Genomic DNA, 23,772 nt, shown 5'->3' on the forward strand with positions numbered 1-23,772 from the left:
TGGAATAGAATAAAGTCTAAAACTAGATATATACGGGGGAATTTAATATGATAAAGGTAGCATAAAGAGTGCAAAGGCAAGTAGAAACACACAGAGAAGAAAACTTGAACTGACCCAACATCTCAAAAAAATTCCAAAGAAAAAAAAGAAAGAACAGAAATCATAGGATTAAAAACGTGAGGAGGCTGAATGTGGTGGCTACCAACACAGCTAACTCAAGAGGGTCGCTTAAGCCCAGGAGGATAAAGCTGCAATAAACCATGATCATACACTTGCCACTACACACCAGCTTCAGCACAGGATGAGATCAAGTCTCTCAAACAAAACAAAACAAAGAATTTTTTAAAATACTTCATGATGGAGGGAAATACTTTGCAGTGTGCCATCAATCCCAGATGCACAATAAAAGAGAATGATTTCAACTACATGAAAATAAAAAATTATTGCATCATAAAATATCCCATAAATGAATTAAAAATAAACAGTAGAATGGGAGAAAATACATGCACCCAATATCATAGTCAAAGGCTTATTTCCTTAATGCATAAAAAATCCTGTAAAGTAGAAAAAAGCCACAGTTTACAAAAAACACAAATGATTCGGCTGGGCATGGTGGCTCACTCTTGTAATCCCAGCACTTTGGGAGGCCGAGGTGGGCGGATCACAAGGTCAGTTCGAGACCAGCCTGACCAACATAGTGAAACCCCGTCTCTACTAAAAATATAAAAATCAGCCAGTCGTGGTGGTGCGCTCCTGTAATCCCAGCTACTCAGGAGGCTGAGGCAGGAGAATCACTTGAACCCGAGAGGCAGAGGTTGCAGTGAGCTGAGATTGCACCACTGCATTCCAGCCTGGGCGACAGAGCAAGACTCCATCTCAAAAATAAATATATAAATAAATAGCTCTTGAGGAAAAAGAAAAAAAGGCCAGTTGTGGTGGCTCAAACCTGTAATCCCAGCACTTTGGGAGGCGAAGGTAGGAGAACCACTTGAACCCAGGAATTTAAGACCAGCCTGGGCAACACAGCAAGACATCATCTCTACAAGTAACTATAATAAATAAATAAATATATATATATATATATATATGTCAGTCATTTGCTGGCATGCACCTGTGTCCCCAACTACTTGGGAAGCTAAGGTGGGAGGATCACTTGAGTCCAGGAAGTCGAGGCTGCAGTGAGCCATCATCATGCCACTGCACTCCAGCCTGGGCTACAAAGAGAGACCACACAGCTCAAAAAAAAAAAAAAAAAAAAAAAGATGGTTCAAATGCCATAAAAAAAAGTACAAAAACATGCTGAGACATTAATGATAAAAATTCATATAACAGGCTGAGCGCGACGGCTCACACTTGTAAACCCAGCACTCTGGAAAGCTGAGTTGGGTGGATCACCTGAGATCAGGAGTTCAAGAACAGCCTGACCAACATAGTGAAACCCTGTCTCTACAAAAAATACAAAATTAGCCGGGCGTGGTGGCACATGCCTGTAATCCCAGCTATTTGGGAGGCTGAGGCGGGAGAATTGCTTGAACCCGGGAGGCAGAGATTACAGTGAGCTGAGATCGTGCCATTGCACAGTAGCCTGAGCGACAAGAGGAAAAAAATTCATATAATAAAATAAAAATAAAAAGTACAGAATAAAACGATTTTTTTTTTGTTTTTTTTGAGACAGTCTTACTCTGTCACCAAGCTAGAGTGCACCTGTGCGATCTCAGCTCACTGCAACCTCCACCTCCTGGGTTCAAACAATTCTCGTGCCTCAGTCTCCCACATAGCTGGGATTACAGGCACATACCACCACAACCATCTAATTTTTATATTTTTGTATTTTTAGTAGAGAGGGGGTTTCACCACATTGTCCAAGATGGTCTCAGTCTCCTGAGTTGTGATCCACCCACCTCAGCCTCCCAAAGTGCTGGGAATACAGGCGTGAGCCACCACACCCGGCCCAATGAGATAAATTTTTTAGTGAAAGATGTTAACATAATCATAACATAAATACTGATTAATGATTTATTTTAAATTGTGATATAAATTTGTTGGGGACTGGAGGAGGAACTAATTTGTAGAAAGATATGTAGGAGAGCTAAGTTCTTACCTACCATAGTAGTAGCAAAATCAGTAACACCTAAAACTGCTCAATCAAGAAACTATACTATAAGCATTTTATTTAGAAATGTGGAGGTATGGCCAGGCGTGGTGGCTCATGCCTATAATCCCTGCACTTTGGGATGCCTAGGCGCGCAGATCACGAGGTCAGGAGTTCAAGACCAGCCTGTCCAATATGGTGAAACCCCATCTCTACTAAAAATACAAAAATTAGCCAGGTGTGGGATGCCTATAATCCCAGCTACTCAGGAGGCTGAGGCAGGAGAATCGCTTGAATCCAGGAGGCAGAGGTTGCAGTGAGCCAAGATCGCGCCACTGCACTCCAGCCTGGGCGACAGAGTGAGACTCTGTCTCAAAAAAAAAAAAGATACGTAGAGGTATATATCAAAAGAAATAGCTACAAAATTAGAAAGTTTCTTCTGGGGAGAAAGTCTTTCAGATTTCTCACTTTAGTAGGCCTTTTGGAATGATTTGATTGTTTTTTAAGCTACAATCATAAATTTGACTTTTTTAAAAAAAAAAAAAAGGTTATGAACGTGATAAGGAACCTACCTTAACTGCCATGAAGAGCTCTTCAAGCTGTGCCATTTGCTCAGGTGAGAGCTGTAAGCAAACAGAAAGACTCAAGTGAACTATGGAACCTGTATAAAAACTAGAGAGACAGAAATCTTGCCTTTAAGAAATCACATACCTGCAGAGCTAGAATAGAGGTGACACTCACTGCCATTGTTTGCATCTTGGGGTTTTCATGCTTACAGAGCCATCTCATGACAAACTTGGCAGCATCAAACCTGAAAAGCAGTATTTATTTTTCTCACAACCATATAGAAAGTTTGTGAAACTACACAGAAGAAATCATTTGGCATTCCCCGAGTAATTCTATAACAAAAACAGTCTTGGACTTTTAAATCCTCAGCTATGAAAACCAAGAGCATTTGGCAGAGAGACCAGGCAGGGGGATAGGAGAGTATGCAAATAAGAACGTGAGCAAAATACACAGAATTTACATAAAGATGAGCAAATCTAAGAAAAAAATGTATTTATCATCCAGTTTCTACTATGATAGGTCTGAAAAAGAAAGGGAATTTCCAGAGTGGTAGCAATTTGCAATCTGAGTAGTAGACAATGCTAAAATGCTGCAGCAAACATCACTCAGTTACAAAGTGACTGAGCCTAAACCTTGTATTCACAAATCAGGGGCTTTGCTCTTGTTAGCTCGTGCCTCATTTCTCTGCTCTTTTGTCAACTATTATAAATGTTTTAAAACTTGTGAATCTGAGAGACTGCTAAGGCCTCAAGGGAAATCCTTCTGGGATGGCTAGGATGATGATGATTTTCTAAATAATTAAAAAGTAAATTACTATTAAAATAATAATTACATAACAAAATGAATAAATTACTAATATTCTTTTTCTTTTTTTCTTTCTTTCTTTCTTTTTTTTTTGAGATGGAGTCTCGCTCTGTCGCCCAGGATGGAGTGCAGTGGTGCGATCTTGGCTCACTGCAACCTCCGCCTCCAGGGTTCAAGCGATTCTCCTGCCTCAGCCTGCCAAGTAGCTGGGACTACAGGCGCACGCCACCACGCCCAGCTAATTTTTGTACTTTTAGTGGAGATGGGGTTTCACCATGTTGGCCAGGGTGGTCTCCATCTCCTGACCTCGTGATCCACCTGCCTCGGCCTCCCAAAGTGCTGGGCTTACAGGCGTGAGCCACTGCGCCCGGCCTATTACTAATATTCTTTAGAATAGCCTGTACTTTACAGACACTATCGTATCTAATGCTGGTAAGAGGCATTATTTAACAAATGAGGAAACTTATAAGCAAAGATAATGAAAGGGCTAGATCTTAAGTCCAAGTATGTTTGGCTCTTGGAACCTGTTCTTACCCACTATCCTGTACTGGAATCACTTCAAGAGACATTTTCAAGTAGGGTACTTCTAATCACTTCTATGTGGAAGAAGCTCAACAGAACCTTCTCTCCAAACACCTTATCCCAGCCTTAATCAGGCCCCTGCATTTAATAACCAAAGGCCAACACCCCAATCAAATGACCAAGTCTTATACTTGCCTGTCAAACGGAACATCCACAAGAATCCTGGAATTGGTTAAGGAGAGAAGACAATTCTTCTGTAACTTTTAGAGAATAAAGAAAAATAATTTTGAACAAAGGTAACATTCCATTCTAAACAAAGATCTATGTATTTGGAAGTATTACTAGTGAGCTTTTCTTATTGAGAGCTCACTGTGTACCTGTCCCTATCCACAATTTTCATTTAATGCTATAACTGATGACTGCCATGCAAGAATGAAGACTGAGTAGGATTTTCCAACTTTAAAAATAAGGTAGAAATAAATGAGGAAAACCAACTTCCTAATTGTATTTTTAAAAAAATCAACTCCCTTTACAAAGTACACATTTGAATTAGATTTCACAAATGTATACCCCTGTGTAGCCACTGTTACAATCAAGATATAATACTTCTATCACCCCAGAGAGTTCCACTGTCCCCTCTTCCAGTCAATCTCAACCCTGTAACCCTATCCTTGGAAAATTGCAGCCATTATAGATTAGCTTTTTTAAGGTGTTATGCAAATGGAATCATGTGGTTCTGCTCTTTTGAGTTTGGCCTGTTTTGCTCAGCATATAACATTTTTGAGTGTCATCTACACTGCAGATATCAGTACTTCATCTCTGTGTGTGCCAACCAGTGTTTCCCTAAATAGATTTGTTACAATGTATCTATTCACCTGTTGCTGGACATTTGGTACGTTTCAAGTTTTTGGCAATAAATAAAGGTACCATGAACATTCATGTAAATATCTTTATATGGATACATGCTTTCATTTATCTTCAATAAATACCTAGGAGTGGAATGACTAGGTAGTTTATAAAGTGTATATTTAACTTCTAAAGAAACTACCAAACTGTTCAAATCCTTTGATCATTTTTATAACTGGTTTATTTGTACTGTATTAACAAGCTGAGTTCTTTAGATACTCTGAATGAAGTCGATTCTCATATATATAAAATGAACATGTTTCCCAGTCCATCATCTACCTTTTAATTTTAAAAATGTGTGTTGGGGGGCTGGGGGCCGGACATGGTGGCTCACTCCTGTAATCCCAGCACTTTGGGAGGCCAAGGTAGGTGGATCACCTGAGGTCAGCAGTTTGAAACCAGCCTGGCCAACATGGTGAAACGGCATCTATACTGAAAATACAAAATCAGCCAGGCATGGTGGCGTGCACCTGTAATCCCAGCTACTCAAGAGGCTGAGGCAGGAGGCAGAGGTTGCAGTGAGCCAAGATCATGCCACTGCACTCCAGCCTGGGCAACAGAGTGAGACTTCATCTCAAAAAAAATAATAAAAATGAAAATGTGTGTAGGCCAGGCACGGTGGCTCACGACTGTAATCCCAGCACTTTGGAAGGCCGAGGCGGGCAGATCACGAGGTCAGGAGATCGAGACCATCTTGGCTAACACGGTGAAACCCTATCTCTACTAAAAATACAAAAAAAAAATTAGCTGGGCATGGTGGCAGGCACCTGTAGTCCCAGCTACTCGGGAGGCTGAGGCAGGAGAATGGCATGAACCCAGGAGATGGAGATTGCAGTGAGCCAAGATCGCACCACTGCACTGCAGCCTAGGCAACAGAGCAAGACTCACAAAAAAAAAAAAAAGGTGTGTGTATACACATGTGTGTGTGTGAGAAAGAACAGCTTTTAATTCTGATGAACTTTCATTTTTTTCTTTTATAATGTGTGCTTTTCATATCCTAAGATATCTTTACTTACCCCAAGGTCACAAATGTTTTCTTTTATATTTTGTTAAAGTTTTATTCTTTTCTTTTTTGTTTGTTTGTTTTTGTAGGCCAGGCACAGGGTCTTGTTTAGACAGAGTTTTTGTTAGACAGGGTCTTGCTTTGTTGCCCAGGCTAGAGTGTAGTGGCTCAGATCAAAGCTCACTGCAGCCTCCAACTCCAAGTAATCCTCCTACCTCAGTCTCCCGAGTAGCAAGGACTACAGATGCTTGCCACCATGCTCAGCCAATTTTTATTTTTTTATTTTTAGTAAAGACTGGGTCTCACTATGTTGCCCAGGCTGATCATAAACTCCCAGCCTCAAGTGAGCCTGCCCTCTTGGTCTCTCAAAGTGCTAGGATTATAGGAATGAGCCACTAAGCCCAGCCTTGCTTTTATATTTAGATGTATGATTCAATTCAGCTTAATTTTCATGTGTGGGGTGAGGTAAAGGTCTAAACAATAAAGTGTTAATAGATGTTTCTGGGCAGTGGGTTTATGAGAGATTTTTAAAATATTAACCTCAGGTTGGGAGCAATGGCTCACACCTGTAATCCTGAGGTCTGGAGTTTGAGACCAGACTGACCAACATGGTGAAATCCCGTCTCTACTAAAAATACAAAAGAATTAACTGGCTGGGTGTGGCGGCTCACGCCTGTAATCTCAGCACTTTGGGAGGCCGAGGTGGGCAGATCACGAGGTCAGGAGATCGAGATCATCCTGGCTAACACGGTGAAACCCCATCTCTACTAAAAATACAAAAAAAAAAAAAATTAACCAGGTGTGGTGGTGGGTGCCTATAGTCCCAACTGCTGGGGAGGCTGAGGGAGCAGAATGGCGTGAACCTTGGAAGTGGAGCTTGCAGTGAGCCGAGATCGTGCCACGGCACTCCAGCCTGGGTGACATAGCAAGACTGTCCCCCCCCCAAAAAAAAAAAGAATTAGCCAGCTGTGGTGGCATGCACATGTAGGCCCAGCTACTTGGGAGGCTGAGGCAGAATCGCTTGAACCCAGGAGGCAGAGGTTGCAGTGAGCTGAGATCACACCACTGCACTCCAGCCTGGGCAACTAGAGTGAAAATCTCTCAAAAAAAAAAGAAAAAAAAAAAAAAAAAGAAAGAAAATTTTAACCTCACTGCTTATCTATATTTCCTATTTTTTCTATAACAAACACAAATTCTTTTATCTATTCTCCTTCTCTAATAGGACGAAAAACCAGAACTAAATAATATATTTTTCACATATTTATCCTAGAGTTAAAAAATACAAATTGTCTGCTGCACACAGTGGCTCATGAGGTCAGGAGTTTGAGACCAGCCTGACCAACATGGTGAAAGCCATCTCTACTGAAAATACAAAAGTTAGCTGGGCGTGGTGGTGCATGCCTGTAATCCCAGCTACTAAGGAGGCTGAGGCAGGAGAATTGCTTGAATCCGGGAGACAGAGGTCACAGTGAACTGAGATCATGCCACTGCATTCCAGCCTGGGCGACAAAGAGAGACTCTGTCTTTAAAACAAACAAACAAAAAAACCCAAAAACAAACAGTGCCACTGCACTCTGGCCTGGGCAACAGAGCTGAGACTCTGTATCAACAACAACAAAAAAAGCACAAACAAATATTCAATTGAAATTACCTGCTGGTAATGGGGGAAATTTTTCAGAGCCTTGAAAAGTAGACAGGTGACCTCTGACAACAGGCGAACAGGCATCCCCTTGGCCAGGCCCTGATGTGTTAGGTTGAGAGCGCAAGCACTGGCTGTGAACTGCACTGGCAAATCCAACGGGTGATTCCTCATTCCTACAGCCACAAGCTGAAGATGAACTTGTTTTTAGTGCATATGATGCCACTAATATTCTCTATGCTGTCTTGTCCATGTTTTGGTTGGCAGAAATCTTCGTTTATTGGGACAAGAACAGATTTTCCCTACTCCAAGCATTTATTCTTTAGTACATCAGAGTATTACAGCAAAGCCTTCTAATCCAAATGGAGTCACTATCTGTGCGACTTTGGCCAAGTCACTTCCTTTCTCTAGACCTCTGTTTCTTTATCTGTGAAATTAACTCAAAATCATTTATTGAGCCTCACTCCATACAAGCTACTGTGACAGGCGCTGCAGGGGACACAAACATGAGTGAGAGCCACTCATTAGCATAAAGCCTTGTGAGAGTAGTAACACTGTGAGAAATGCCAAAAAAATAAAATGGAAGAAAAGCACCATAAAAGACGCATCAATGAAGTGATGTCTGAGGACAGTAATTATGGAGAGAGTGGTCATTTCTGGGAGAGAATCGAAAGAACTCATTGAAAGAGCACATTTAGGCAGAGTCTCAGGATTTACACAGGAGGAGATAAATGTAGGGGCAGAATAGACAGGGTATTCATAGGGGAAAGAAGCGTGATAAAGAAAAACAAAGTGGAAAAAAGGATGGGATAAATCCACCAACAGAGGAGAAGAATTTGAAACATGGTAAAACAAAACATTAGGCAACTTGAAGCTATACTGTGGAAGACCTAGAACACAAATGTAAAATGAGGGCATTGTTCCAAGCTTAGACCCCACCTGCTCTGCCATTCAGGGACACTGTGATCTGTTTCCTCTACCAGAGACAGACCTGGGATATACTTCTGCTATGGAAAATGACATTTTTTTGTATATTGCTAAATTGATTTTTCAGTTTCATTAGATTGCCATCATCTGCAATTTAGAAATCCAGAAACCAAAAGAAATGTGATTTTCACAAAAATTACAGAATCTTAGTATGAAAAGAAATTTAGAAAATCTAAATTCAGCCTAGGCAACATAGTAAGACATCATATTTATAGAAAAAACAAAACAATAGCCAGGCATGGTGGGGCACGCCTATAGTCCCAGCTACTCAAAAGGCTGAGGCAGGAGGATCACTTGAGCCCAGGAGGTCAAGACTGCAGTTAGCTGAGATCATATCATGCCACTGCACTCCAGCCTGGGCAACAGAGTGAGACCCTGTCTCAAAGAACAACAACAAAAACAAACAAACAAAAACAGAAGAACATTTAATTCAATCTCTTCCTTACAGATGGAAAAAAAGGCCCAGAATTTTTTATTTATTTTATTTTTTCGAGTTGGGATCTTGCTCTGTTACCCAGGCTGGAGTACAGTGGCACCATCATAGCTTACTGTAGCAGCCTCAAACTCCTCGGCTCACATAATCCTCCTATCTCAGTCACCCAAGTAGCGGGGACTACAGGCATGTGCAACCATGCCCAGCTAATTTTTTTTTTTTTTTTTGAGACAGAGTCTCACTCTGTCACCCAGGCTGGAGTGCAGTGGCATCATCTCGGCTCACTGCAAACTCCGTTTCCCAAGTTCAAGTGATTCTCCTGCCTCCCCAGTAGCTGGGATTACAGGCACCTGCCACCAAGCCTGGCTGATTTTTGTATTTTTGGTAGAGACGGGGTTCCACCATGTTGGCCAGGCTGGTCTCGAACTCCTGACCTCAGGTGATCTGCCCACCTCAGCCTCCCAAAAAGTGCTGGGATTACAGGTGTGAGCCATGGCGCCCAGTCAGAGCTTTTTTTTTTTTTTTTTTTCTCTAAATTTTTGTAGAGACAGGGTCTTACTAATGTTGATCAGGATGGTCTTGAACTCCTGGCCTCAGGAAATCCTCCCATCTGGGCCTCCCAACCAAAGTGGTGGGATTACAGGTATAAGCCACCACAGCTGACCCAGAGTTTTTCTTTTTATTTTTATTTTTATTTTTTTTTGGGGCGGAGTCTTGCTCTGTCGCCTGGACTGGAGTGCAGTGGCCGGATCTCAGCTCACTGCAAGCTCCGCCTCCCGGGTTTACGCCATTCTCCTGCCTCAGCCTCCCGAGTAGCTGAGACTACAGGCGCCCGCCACCTCGCCCGGCTAGTTTTTGTATTTTTAGTAGAGACGGTGTTAGCCAGGATGGTCTCGATCTCCTGACCTCGTGATCCGCCCGTCTCGGCCTCCCAAAGTGCTGGGATTACAGGCTTGAGCCACCGCGCCTGGCCAGAGTTTTTCTTTATACATCATTGCTTTTGAGCTGTAAATAAAGTTAATCTCCCATGCTGTAAAAATATCTTTGTTTTTTTTTTGAGTCTCACTCTGTCACCAGGAGGGAGTGCAGTGGCGCGATCTCGGCTCACTGCAACCTCAAGTGATTCTCCTGCCTCAGTCTCCCAAGTAGCTGGGACTACAGGAGCACGCCACCATGCCCAGCTAATTTTTGTATTGTATTTAGTAGAGATGGGGTTTCACCATGTTGGCCAGGATGGTCTCAATCTCTTGACCTTGTGATCTACCCGGTTCGGCCTCTCAAAGTGCTGGGAAAATATCCATATTTTTAAGGAATTGCAAAAAATTATAAATAATAAAAGACAAGATTTTTCTTAAGACCTTTCGTTGTCATGTTTCACTAAAAACAACTATGTTTCAAATAAACACGTGTATAAAAGAAAAATAAATAACTGGCCGGGCACAGTGGCTCAAGCCTGTAATCCCAGCACTTTGGGAGGCCGAGACGGGTGGATCACGAGGTCAGGAGATCGAGACCATCCTGGCTAACACGGTGAAACCCCGTCTCTACTAAAAAAATTCAAAAAAGCTAGCCGGGCAAGGTGGTGGGCGCCTGTAGTCCCAGCTACTCCGGAGGCTGAGGCAGGAGAATGGCCTAAACCCGGGAGGCGGAGCTTGCAGTGAGCTGAGATCCGGCCACTGCACTCCAGCCCAGGCTACAGAGTGAGACTCCGTCTCAAAAAAAAAAAGAAAAATAAATAACTGCAGTTTTCTTTCCCAAGCCACTTAATACTTGTAATTACATTTACAATAAAACGCATCCTTCCCTAAACCAAAGCTAAGTTTGGCTATATCAATAAAGGCAACTTTATGTTATTCACAAAATACTTTAAGTGGTAGATTTGGCCACCCTTTAATTATTTTTATTTTGTTCTGTGCTTATTTTCTTTCAGAAAGCCATGTGATCCTATTAGTCCCTTACTTAGACCAAATTTTAACTGTTTTGATTCAAATTTATTCCACATAAATCCAGATGCTCAAAGCAAAAGACACTTTGTCGGCTAAGCTTAACATTCTTCTCTTTGCTCTATGAGAGCACTTGACTCACTACAGAATAAAGCATATAATTTATTATATTCAGTGTGGTTCGTTAATAATATTAATTGGGCCGGGCGCGGTGGCTCAAGCCTGTAATCCCAGCACTTTGGGAGGCTGAGACGGGCGGATCACGAGGTCAGGAGTTCGAGACCATCCTGGCTAACACGGTGAAACTCCGTCTCTACTAAAAAACACAAAAACTAGCCGGGCGAGGTGGTGGGCGCCTGTAGTCCCAGCTACTCGGAGGCTGAGGCAGGAGAATGGCGTAAACCCAGGAGGCGGAGCTTGCAGTGAGCTGAGATCCGGCCACTGCACTCCAGCCCGGGTGACAGAGCGAGACTCTGTCTCAAAAAAAAAAAAAAAAAATTATTAATTGAACCATAGTTAAGAAGTAATAATAAAAATTGTCTTTCTTCAATTACCTTTAAAATAGCAGGCATGGTTACCTCCATTGAAAATGTCTCTGTGAATAGCCTGCAGAGCGCTTCCTTCATAAAACATGATCTGTTCCTGTATCGGCTCAGGGCTTCTGAAATCTGACTCATATTGGCTCCTCCAGCAACCTGAAAATAAAGACGTTACCAAATAGGTTTCACCATTCTTTTTTAAGCACAGGGTTTTTGGGGCATCCATTGTTTGAGACACTAATAACAGATGTTCAATTAAATGTTCCAGGTGTTGGCCAGGTGGAGTGGCTCACGCCTGTAATTCCAACACTTTGGGAGGCTAAGGCAGGTGGCTCACCTGAGGTCAGGAGTTAGAGACTAGCCTGAACAGTATGGTAAAACCCCGTCTCTACTAAAATTACAAAAATTAGCCAAGCGTGGTGGCAGGCGCCTGTAGTCCCAGCTACATGACAAAATATGCTGAGAGAAATTAAAGATCTAAATAAATGCAGAGATATACTGGGTTCAAGAATCAGAAGACTAGTCCCAGGCATGGTGGCTAATGCCTGTAATCCCAACACTTCGGGAGTCTGAGGCACAAGGGTTGCTTGAGCCCAGGACTATGAGATCAGCCTGGGCAACAGAGTGAGACCTCATCTCTATTTTTCAAAACAACAGGAGACTCATCGTTATTAAATGGCAATTTTCCTCAAACTGACCTACAGATTCAATGCAATCCCAACTAAAATACCAGTAGTCCTTTTTGTAGATACTGACAAGTTGTTTTTATGATTCATATGGAAATACAAAGAACCTAGAATAACCAAAACAATTATGAAACAGAATAACATAGTTGAAGAAGTCACATTACCTAATTTCAAGACTTCATATAAAGTTAGAGTAACTGACTGTGCGCGGTGGCTCAAGCCTGTAATCCCAGCACTTTGGGAGGCCGAGACGGGCGGATCACGAGGTCAGGAGATCGAGACCATCCTGGGTAACACGGTGAAACTCCGTCTCTACTAAAAAAATACAAAAAACTAGCCAGGTGAGGTGGCGGGCGCCTGTAGTCCCAGCTACTTGGGAGGCTGAGGCAGGAGAATGGCCTAAACCTGGGAGGCGGAGCTTGCAGTGAGCTGAGATCTGGCCACTGCACTCCAGCCTGGGCGACAGAGCAAGACTCCGTCTCAAAAAAAAAAAAAAAAGTTAGAGTAATCAAGACAGTAGGCCGGGCGTGATGAGTGATCAAGACAGTAGGCGGGGTGCCTATAATTCCAACACTTTGGGAGGCCAAGGTGGGCAGATCACCTGAGGTCAGGAGTTCAAGACTAGCCTGGCCAACATGGTGAATCCTCATCTCTACTAATAAGTACAAAAATTAGCTGGGCGTGGTGATGCATGCCTACAGTCCCACTTACTCAGGAGGCTGAGCTAGGAGAATCACTTGAACCCGGGAGGCGGAGGTTGCAGTGAGCAGAGATCACACCACTGCACTCCAGCCTGGGTGACAGACCGAGATTCTGTCTCAAAAAAACAAAAAATACACACACACACACACACACACATATATATACACATACATATATATATATACATATATATATATAGTATTGGTGTAGATAGACAAACAGATAAAGGTGGCTCACGCCAATAATCCTAGCCGAGACAGGCGGACCATGAGGTGAAACCCCATCTCTTCTAAAAATACAAAACTACCCAGGTGTGACGACACATGCCTGTAATTCCAGCTACTCGGGAGGCTGAGGCAGGAGAATCGCTTGAACCCAGGAGGCAGAGGTTGCAGTGAGCCGAGATCGCACCATTGCACTCCAGCCTGGGCAATAAGAGCAAAACTCCATCTCAAAAAATAATAATATTCTCACAACCTACCACATAGTAGGTGCACAATAATCGTTAATTATTAAATAAGCTGTTTAAGGATTTTTTTATCTGTCTCCGTAACCCTAATGCCTGGTAAAAATTCTGGTCTATGGGGCCGGGCACGGTGGCTCAAGCCTGTAATCCCAGCACTTTGGGAGGCCGAGACAGGCAGATCATGAGGTCAGGAGATCGAGACCATCCTGGCTAACACGGTGAAACCCTGTCTCTACTAAAAAATACAAAAAACTAGCCGGGTGACGTGGTGGGGGCCTATAGTCCCAGCTACTCGGGAGGCTGAGGCAGGAGAATGGCGTGAACCTGGGAGGCGGAGGTTGCAGTGAGCTGAGATCCAGCCACTGCACTCCAGCCTGGGTGACAGCGAGACTCCATCTCAAAAAAAAAAAAAAATTCTGGTCTATAGCACAAGTTTAATAATATTCTAAACAAATGAAACAAAACTTATTTAGATAAGAACAAACCCTCAAGCCTTGCTTTGTAGTAAAGAAGTCAGAAGAGCCAGCATCCGTGGCCAATAGTCCCACAAATTGCATGGCAGGCCGCTGTTGTATAAATAGTTCTACCGCTTCATCAGTGATGCAATTGCCCCCAGAAATATCCAATGACACAACATTGGGCAGGATATCCTTCTGCTGTAGCAAATGAAAAGCTAGGTCTGATTTGAGTTGCCTGTGATCAGAAATATCAAGGTGAAGCAGACATGTAAGTCCTCTAATGACTGCAAGAATTTGTGGTTTGGTCATGGTCAGGCATTTTAGATAGTGCATTGTAAGAGACTTCAATCGATCCTTACAGGTAAGCAGTGCAGAAATATCAGTGACCAGAGTATGAGAGATATCTAAGCTTTCCAGTCTTGGTAACTGAGAAACATTAGCCAGGTCTTCAGTACGAAAACAAACATTAAAAACACTTAAAATGCGAAGACCAGTGAGCTGACTAAAGAACAGTAATCTTGAATTTTGAGGGATGCTTGTCGAGTCTAACAGGAGACACCGGAGGTTTTGCTGGATCCAGCTATTGCTGCAGAGTCCACTTATGATGTCTGGAACTGGGAGGTCAGCGTGCACTGCAGTAGCATTCAGTTCAATGAGCTTATGATGGCAGAAGGCTTTTATGAATGCAGCTGTAGAGATTTTAGCTTTTTGGATATTGACCAGCTTCAGTTTCATTTGGTTGCTTCGGAAAATGCTTGCTGTTCTGTCAGTCAGCTTGCCTATAAAAGAACCAGAACCAACTTATAATGACGACTAGATCTCATGTCTTTCCAGGATAAAATGTGGCAAAGAAGACAGATGCTAATAATAACAATAATGACAACATTTACTGCTCTGTGCTAGCATTGTTCTAAACTCCTTTAACAATATTATTATCTCATGTACTCTTTGCATTAATACTATACAGGAATTATTATTACTACTATTATGTAGCTGAGGAAACTGAAACTTGAATAGGTGAGTATGTCAAAGAAATAGAAGACATAGAGCAGAAAATCACTCAAAATGTAGAACAACACTACTGGGACATAGTGCCTGTTAGGGGGCATGGCTGGAAGCAAGGATGAAGAGGATGGTAAAAGTCCTGTCCACAAAGCTAGGAAATTCAGACTTTTATCCTACAGACAATGAGGAACAATTGAAGACTTTTTAACCATAAAATGAATAGTCATCACATTTTTTTTTTTTTTTTTGAGACTGAGTTTCACTCTTGTCACCCAGGCAGGAGTACAGTGGCGTAATCTCAGCTCACTGCAATCTCTGCCTCCTAGGTTCAAGTGATTCTCCTGCCTCAACCTCCCCAGTAGCTGGGATTACAGGCACCTGCCACCACGCCCGGCTAATTTTTGTATTGTTAGTAGAGACCGGGTTTCACCATGTTGGCCAGGCTGGTCTCAAACTCCTGACCTCAAGTAATCCACCCACCTCGGCCTCCCAAAGTGCTGGGATTACAGGAGTGAGCCACTGCGCCTGGCTGGTCATCGCATTTTGATGTAGCTTCTTTGAAAAAAAAAAGGGTTATAATTACATTTTTAGAAACACCAATTTTGTGACAGAGTAAAGAATTTAGGGCCAGGCACAATGGCTCATGCCTGTAATCCCAACACTTTGGGAGGCTGAGGCGGGCGGATCACTTGAGGTCAGGAGTTCAAGACCAGCCTGACCAACATGGTAAAACCCCGTTCTCTACTAAAAATACAAGTTAGCCGGGCGTGGTGGCACATGCCTATAGTCCCAGCTACTCGTTGCTGAGGCATGAGAATTGCTTGAACCTGGGAGGGAGGCGGAACAGTGAGCCAAGCAGGTGCCACTGCACTCCAGCCTGGGGGACACAGACTAAGACTGTTGCTAACCAAAAAAGAAAAAAGACAAATTTAGGCTGTGCACAGTGGCTTATGCTTGTAATCCCAGCACTTTGGGAGTCCCAGGCATGTGGACTGCTTGATCCCAGGCGCCTGGGCAACATGGGGACACGCTGTCTCTACAAAAAAAAATGTTGAATTAGACAGGCATGGTAGTGCACACCTGTAGACCCAGTTACTCAGGGCTGAGACAGGAGGATCACTTGGGCCCAGGAATTTGAAGTTACAGCAAACCATGATCACACCACTGCAGTCCAGCCTGGGCGACAGAGTGAGACCCTGTCTCAAAAAAAATAAAATAGGCTGGATGCGGTGGCTCACACCTGTAATTGAAGCACTTTGGGAGGCTGAGGCAGGCAGATTACCTGAGGTCAGGAGTTTGAGATCAGGAGTTCGAGACCAGCCTAGCCAACATGGTGAAATCCATTTTAAATAAAAATATAAAAAGTTGGCAAGGCGTGGTGGCAGGCCCCTGTAATCCCAGCAGGAGGCTGAGGCAGGAGAAATGCTTTAACTTGGGAGGCAGAGGTTGCAGTGAGCTAAGTCATGGCAGTGAGTTAAGATCGCACCACGGCACTCCAGCCTGGGCAACAAGAGCAAAACTCTGTCTCGGCCGGGCGCGGTGGCTCAAGCCTGTAATCCCAGCACTTTGGGAGGCCGAGACGGGCGGATCACGAGGTCAGGAGATCAAGACCATCCTGGCTAACACGGTGAAACCCCGTCACTACTAAAAATACAAAAAACTAGCCGGGCGAGGTGGCGGGCGCCTGTAGTCCCAGCTACTCCGGAGGCTGAGGCAGGAGAATGGCGTAAACCCGGGAGGCGGAGCTTGCAGTGAGCTGAGATTCGGCCACAGCACTCCAGCCCGGGCGACAGAGCAAGACTCCGTCTCAAAAAAAAAAAAAAAAAAAAAAAACTCTGTCTCAAAAAAATAAAAAATAAAAAAATAAAAGCAGCAGCATTCAATGAGGTAGGAAGAAAATCAGAAAAATATGATGGCTCAGCTGCCCAGACAAAAGTGCAGGACACCAAGGGATCAACTGGTAACATGATTCAGGAGTTTAGGATAAAGGGCTGGGAACTCTGGGGAATGACAGTACAGGAGGTAAAATAAACCAAGGAAAATCACATAAGGAGTGTTCAGAGTGAGAAAAGTATCCAAGACAGGTCCTTAAGAAGCACAAAATACTTAAGGTGCAGATAGAAGAACAGAAGGAAATTGTGGAAGAGTAATCCAGGATACAAGAAAAAAAACAAAACAGAACACTACTCTAAACCAGAAAGGTGAAGGAGAGTAATGACCACTAAAAGTCAAACCAACAAGAAACTCTGACAATTTTTTTTTTCACTCTTGTTGCCCAGGCAACCTCTGTTTCCCAGCTTCAAGCGATTCTCCTGACTCAGCCCCCCGAGTAGCTGGGATTACAGGCATGCGCCACCACACCCAGAAAATTTTGTATTTTTAGTAGAGACAGGGTTTCTCCATGCTGGTCAGGTTGGTCTCAAACTCCTGACCCTCAGGTGATCCGCCTACCTTGGCCTCCCAAAGTGCTGGGATTGGCGTGAGCCAATGCGCCCTGCCAATTTTTTTTTTTTTTTGAGATGGAGCCTCGCTCTGTCGCCCAGGCTGGAGTGCAGTGGCCGGATCTCAGCTCACTGCAAGCTCCACCTCCTGGGTTTACGCCGTTGTCCTGCCTCAGCCTCCTAAGTAGCTGGGACTAGAGGCGCCCGCCACCTCGCCCGGCTAGTTTTTTGTGTTTTTCAGTAGAGATGGGGTTTTACTGTGTTAGCCAGGATGGTCTCGATCTCCTGACCTCGTGATCCGCCCGTCTCAGCCTCCCAAAGTGCTGGGATTACAGGCTTGAGCCACCGTGCCCAGCCCAATTTTTTTTTTTTTTTCTTTTAAGAGACAGAGTCTCACTCCTGCCCAGGATGCAGTGCAATGGTGCTATAATCGCTATAGCCTCGAACGCCTGGTTCCAAGCAGTCTTCCCGCCTAGACCTTCCAAAGTGCTGGGATTACAGGCATGAACCACCGTGCCCAGCCACTCCTGATAATTTAACGGATCTAGGCAATGATCATCCATCTATGGCCACTGCAATCACAAAAACAAACCAACCTTATCAACTCCCTGAAGAAAGCACATAGCACCACACCAAGAGTTAAAAAAAAAAAAAAAAAAAAAAACCAACATGAACTTGATCAAGCATCTACCTCAACGTTCAAGTGACAGGATATACAGGGGTCAGAGGAACACATCAAAATCATAGCACTTATATGACAAAATACCTATTACAAGAAACTTTATACAACAAATGAGCAGTTTTATAATCTGGGATTACAGGTGTGAGCCACCACGTTCAGCCGTAGTTTTTGTTTTTTTTTTTTTGTTTTTTTTGTTTGTTTGTTTGTTTTTGAGACGGAGTCTCGCTCTATCGCCCAGGCTGGAGTGCAGTGGCCGGATCTCAGCTCACTGCAAGCTCCGCCTCCCGGGTTTACGCCATTCTCCTGCCTCAGCCTCCCGAGTAGCTGGGACTACAGGCGCCCGCCACCTCGCCCAGCTAGTTTTTTGTATTTTTTAGTAGAGACGGGGTTTCATTGTGTTGGCCAGGATGGTCTCGATCTCCTGACCTTGTGATCCGCCCGTCTCGGCCTCCCAAAGTGCTGGGATTACAGGCTTGAGCCACCGCGCCCGGCCTAGTTTTTGTATTTTTAGTACAGATGGGGTTTCACCATGCTGGCCAGGTTGGTCTCAAACTCCTGACCTCAAATGAACTGCCTGCCTCAGCCTCCCAAAGTGCTGGAATTACAGGCATGAGGCACCGTGCCTGGCCCATAAATCAATTTCAGAACCTCAAAATTTCCATCACCTCAGAAAGAAACCTTGTGCCCGTTAGATTTTACTTCCTTTTTCTCACATCCCTCCAGCCCTAAGCAACCACTAGTCTACCTTCCATCTCTATGGATTTGCCTATTCTGAACATTTAATATAAATTAAATCATCCATTATGTGGTCTCGTGTGCCCACCCTTTTTCATTTAGCATGTTTTTAAGGCTCACATTGTGCAACATGTATATCTGTACTCGTTCCTTTTTATAGTAGCATATTCTACTGTATGGACATACCACATTGTATTTATCTGTTTTTCAGTTGATGGACATTTGTGTTGTTTTCACTTTTGGTCTGTTATGAATAATATGGTACCATAAAGATATGTGTACACATTTTATTTTTAAACTTAAAAAAAATGTATTCTAAACTTTCTCTGCCCCATATGAATCTGCAGGAATGTGTAAAAGTTTCTATGTGGATATAAGTTTTCATTTCTCTGAGTGAAATTGCTGGATCAAATGGTAACTCGTTATCTTTTTGAGGAACTGCCAGACTGTTGTTTGTGGCTGTGCTATTTTACATTCCCGCCAGCAGTGTCCAAGAGTTTCTCCATGTTCTCACCAAGGCTCATCTGACATTTTGATTATAGCCATCCTAGTGGATGTGAAATAGTATCTGTTGGGCTTTTAATCTGCATTTCCCTAATGACTAACAGTGTTGAGCAACTTGTCATGTGCTTATTGGCCATTTGTGTCTTTTTTTTTTTTTTGAGACAGAGTCTCTGTTGCCCAGGCTGGAGTGCAGTGGCATGATCTTGGCTCACCACAACCTCCGCCTCCTGAGTTCAAGTGATTCTCCTGCCTCAGCCTTTACGCTACCATAAAGATATGTGTAAAAATTTTAGTTTGTGTTATTCTAGAAACTTGTCCCTTTCGTGAAAGTTATTGAATTTATTGGCATACACTTGTTCACAGTATTCCTTTCTAATCCATTTCATTTCTATAAGGTTAGTAGTTGTGTTCCCTCTTTCATTTCTTTTGCATTTTATTTTTGATACATAATTGTATATATTTGGGGGTATAGTGTGATATTTCTATATGTGTATATATATTGTGATCATCAAATCAAGGTATTTAGTATATCCATGACCTTACCCATTTATCATTTCTTTGTGGTGGGAACATTCAAAATCCTATCTATTTTGAAATATATAATACATTATTGTTAATCATAGAAACCCTACTGTGTAATAGGCCACCGGAATTTATTCCTCCTATCTAACTCTAACTTTGTACTTGTTGAGTAATCTCTCCCTATTTCCCCTTTCTTCTCCTCTCCCCAGCCTCTGGTAACTACTATTCTATTCTTTTCTTCTACGAGATCAACTTCTTTAGATTCCGTGAGTGAGATCATGTGGTATTTATCTTTCTGTGCCTGGCTTACTTCACTTAACATAATGTCCTTCAGGTTCATTTATGTTGCCGCACATGACAGGATTTTACTTTTTTTTATGGCTGAATAGTATTCTACTGTGTGCATATTCCACATTTTCTTCATACATTCCTCCACTGATAGACACTTAGATTGATTCCATACCTTGGCTATTATGAAGAGTGCTGCAGTATATTTTTATACATTCATGACAAATCCTTTTCTTACCTTTCGATATTTCTATGCTACAAAGTTTGCGAATTTTTTCAAATTGTTGCAAATATCCAAAAAAAACCCTGCAGTATATTTATTGAAAAAGATTTGCGTATGGGTGGATCTGTACAGTTCGAACTTGTGTTTTTCTTGGGAGGCTGAGGTGGGAAAACTGCTTGAGCTGAGGAGGTCAAGGCAGCAGTGAGCTATAATAGTGCCACTACCCTCCAGCCTGGGCACCAGAGCAAGACCCCATCTCAAAACAAAAACAAAAACATTATCAAGCAGAATAAACAAACAAAACTAAAAAAGCAGTAGCACATAAAAATGACCAAGTGGGATTTGTCCAAGGGATACAAGGTTGGTTTAACATCCAAAAAGCAATTATGTAATATACAATATATAGGCCAGGCACAGTGGCTCATGCATGTAATCCTAGCACTTTGGGAAGCCATTGCACTACAGTGTGAGCAACAAGAACAAAACTGTCTCAAAAAAAAAAAGAGAAGCCGGGCACAGTGGTTCACACCTGTAATCCCAGCACTTTGGGAGGCCAAGGCCGGTGGATCACGAGGTCAGGAGTTCGAGACCAGCCTGGCCAACATAGTGAAACACCGTCCCTGCTAAAAATACAAACATTAGCTGGGCATGGTGGCAAGCGCCTACAGTCCCAGCTACTCTGGAAGCTGAGGCAGGAGAATCACTTGAGCTCGGGAGGAGGAGGTTGTGGTAAGCCGAGATCACGCCACTGCATTCCAGCCTGGGCAACAGAGACTATCTCAAAACAAAACAAAACAAAACAAAACATAAATGGCCAATAAGCACATGAAAAGCTGCTCAACACCGTTAGTCATTAGGGAAATGCAAATTAAAAGCCCAACAGATACTATTTCACATCCACTAGGATGGCTATAATCAAAATGTCAGATGAGTCTTGGTGAGAATGTGGAGACACTCTCGGACACTGCTAGTGGGAATATCCATAGAGATGAAAAGTAGACTAGTGGTTGCTTAGGGCTGGAGGGATGTGGGAAAAAGGAAGTAAAATCTAACGGGCACAAGGTTTCTTTCTGAAGTGATGGGAATTTTGAGGTTATAAAATTGATTATGGGCCAGGCACGGTGCCTCACACCGGACGTGATGGCTCACACCTGTAATCCCAGGTTATAAATAAATAAATAATAAAATGCCCTTTTTTTCCTTTCTTTTTTTAGCGGAGTTCTTTAAGCACAGCTACAATGGGAGGTAAGACTCATAACTATAATGAAAAGAATGGTAAACAAGACAATAGCAAGAGCATTTTGAAAAAGGTAAAGGCCGGGCGCGGTGGCTCAAGCCTGTAATCCCAGCACTTTGGGAGGCCGAGACGGGCGGATCACGAGGTCAGGAGATCGAGACCATCCTAGCTAACACAGTGAAACCCCGTCTCTACTAAAAAAATACAAAAAACTAGCCGGGCGAGGTGGTGGGTGCCTGTAGTCCCAGCTACTCGGGAGGCTGAGGCAGGAGAATGGCGTAAACCCGGGAAGCGGAGCTTGCAGTGAGCTGAGATCCGGCCACTGCACTACAGCCCGGGCGACAGAGCGAGACTCTGTCTCAAAAAAAAAAAAAAAAAAAAAGAAAAAGGTAAAGAGCAGGCCGGGCATGGTGGCTCACGCCTGTAATCCCAGGACTTTGGGAGGCCAAGGCAGCCAGATCACCTGAAGTCAGGAGTTTGAGACCAGCCTGGCCAATGTGGTAAAACCCCATCTCTATTAAAAATACAAAAATCAGCCAGGCATGGTGGTGGGCGCCTGTAATTCCAGCTACTTGGGAGGCTGAGGCAGGAGAATCGCTTGAACCCAGGAAGTGGAGGTTGCAGTGAGCCAAGATTGTGCCACTATACTCCAGTCTTGGTGACAAGAGCGAAACTCCATCTCAAAAAAAAAGAAAGCTAGAGAGCAGATGGATAAGTGATAACTTAGTAAGTGAAGAGTGGAAAACCAAGTCAATAGCAGGGCTAGCCTAGAAGACAATTTCCATCACGGAATCCCAGAAAGAGTGAGTCTCAACTTCCAGACAAATGAAATGGAAATACTTTGTAAGAATCACAATAGGAACTGTGTGTGAAAGTGCTTTTCAAATAGTAAAGTACTGCAAGAGTTGACTTTAGAGAAGGCTTATCACTACCTTGCCAAGTCATCACCCTGAGAAATCGATCAGCTACTTCCTGAGGGAAACTCCAATGCTCCGGAAGGCACAGTGTTCCATCAGGTCTTTCAGAACACAGTTTCTCCAGGTTAGCAATCAGGACATTCAGGCAGATGTTGACCAAAGTGTAGGGAGATGCCTCTTCCTAGCAAACAAAACCCCAAACAAATTTTGTTAGAACACATCTGCAAAAATTCAACATAAAACTGGTCATGCCATACATATTCCATTTGATGAGGGTATGTGAAGAAACATCCTTCATACTCTGATAATGATTTATATGTAACGAAACCACCTCATTCCAACGTTAACTGAATGGAAAATTTAATCTGTTGTCTCTTCTGTTGTACAGCTGTCCCTCAAAACCTGCAGGAGATTGGTTCCAGAACTCCCTGACCAGCATCCACAGATGCTCAAGTCCCCTTATATAAAATGGTGTAATGTTTGCATATAACCTATGCAGACATTCTCATACACTATAAATCATTTCTAAATTACTTATAAGCACTAATACAGTATAAATGCTTTATACTGTATTGTTTACAGAATGACAAGAACAAAGTCTGGACATGTTCAGTACAGATGCAGGTTTTTCCCCCAAATATTTTCCATCCAAAGTTGGCTGAATTCACACATACTGAACCCACAGTCAGAGAGAACATATTGCATCTTGAAAAACATTAAGTTCTTTCTTTCTTTTTTTTGAAACAGGGTCTCACTATCGCCTAGGCTGGAGTGCAGTGGCACAATCACAGCTGAGTGCAGCTTTGACTTTCCCAGTTAGTTGATCCTTCCACCTCAGCCTCCTGAGTGACTGCGACTACAAGCCCATGCCAACCATGCCCAGCTAATTTTTTGTACATTTTATAGAGTCCCACTTTGTTGCCCAAGCTAGTCTCGAAACTCCTGGGCTCAAGAGATCCTCCCACCTTAGCCTCCCCAAGTGCTGGATTACAGGCATGAGCCACCACACCTGGCCCCAATATTAAATTCTCTTAATCCTTTACTGATCACCTGTTCTGTGCTAGCCACTGAAAATACAGAGATGGGTAAGATACAGTTCTAGTCCCTTTAGAGTTAACATTTACTGAAGAATACAAACAAGCAATTGACAATTTCAATGCAACATTTGGAACACTTCGAGCAGAGATCACATGGTCATTCATTCAACTAATATGTATTCATTGATTATCATGTGTCTACTCCCAAAACTATTCACAACCTCAAATGGTGATACATTCAAGGTCCTATGAAAATGTAAGAAACTGACAGGAAAGTGAGGCTATAAAGTCATGTACAGACTCATGATTTTTGGAATTACAATGGTATAAAGTAGAAACCATACTTGAAATTTTGAGTTTTGATCTTTTCCCGGGCTAGTGACATATAATATTCTTTCAATGCTGGTCAGCAGAGTGAGCTGCAGCTCCCAGTC

General features: G+C 43.0%; 1 protein-coding gene across 2 annotated transcripts in view; it reads right to left on the reverse strand.

Moving 5' to 3' along the window:
- The window catches only part of ZYG11A (zyg-11 family member A, cell cycle regulator), a 58,747-nt gene that overhangs the window by 24,662 nt on the left and 10,313 nt on the right, over positions 1 to 23,772 (reverse strand). Inside the window, exons 2-8 of one of the 2 annotated variants that reach the window (XM_023188436.2) lie at positions 22,317 to 22,482; positions 13,775 to 14,526; positions 11,451 to 11,591; positions 7,546 to 7,722; positions 4,181 to 4,245; positions 2,804 to 2,903; positions 2,665 to 2,715 (exon numbers count right to left, since the gene is read on the reverse strand). In XM_023188436.2, the coding sequence (XP_023044204.1) occupies positions 2,665 to 2,715; positions 2,804 to 2,903; positions 4,181 to 4,245; positions 7,546 to 7,722; positions 11,451 to 11,591; positions 13,775 to 14,526; positions 22,317 to 22,482 (1,452 nt within the window). The remainder of the gene's footprint in view (positions 1 to 2,664; positions 2,716 to 2,803; positions 2,904 to 4,180; positions 4,246 to 7,545; positions 7,723 to 11,450; positions 11,592 to 13,774; positions 14,527 to 22,316; positions 22,483 to 23,772) is intronic. The other variant, XM_023188442.2, reaches the window with a different exon arrangement.

This window comes from Piliocolobus tephrosceles, chromosome 1 (assembly GCF_002776525.5).
Source record: "Piliocolobus tephrosceles isolate RC106 chromosome 1, ASM277652v3, whole genome shotgun sequence".
Classification (NCBI taxonomy): Eukaryota; Metazoa; Chordata; class Mammalia; order Primates; family Cercopithecidae; genus Piliocolobus; species Piliocolobus tephrosceles.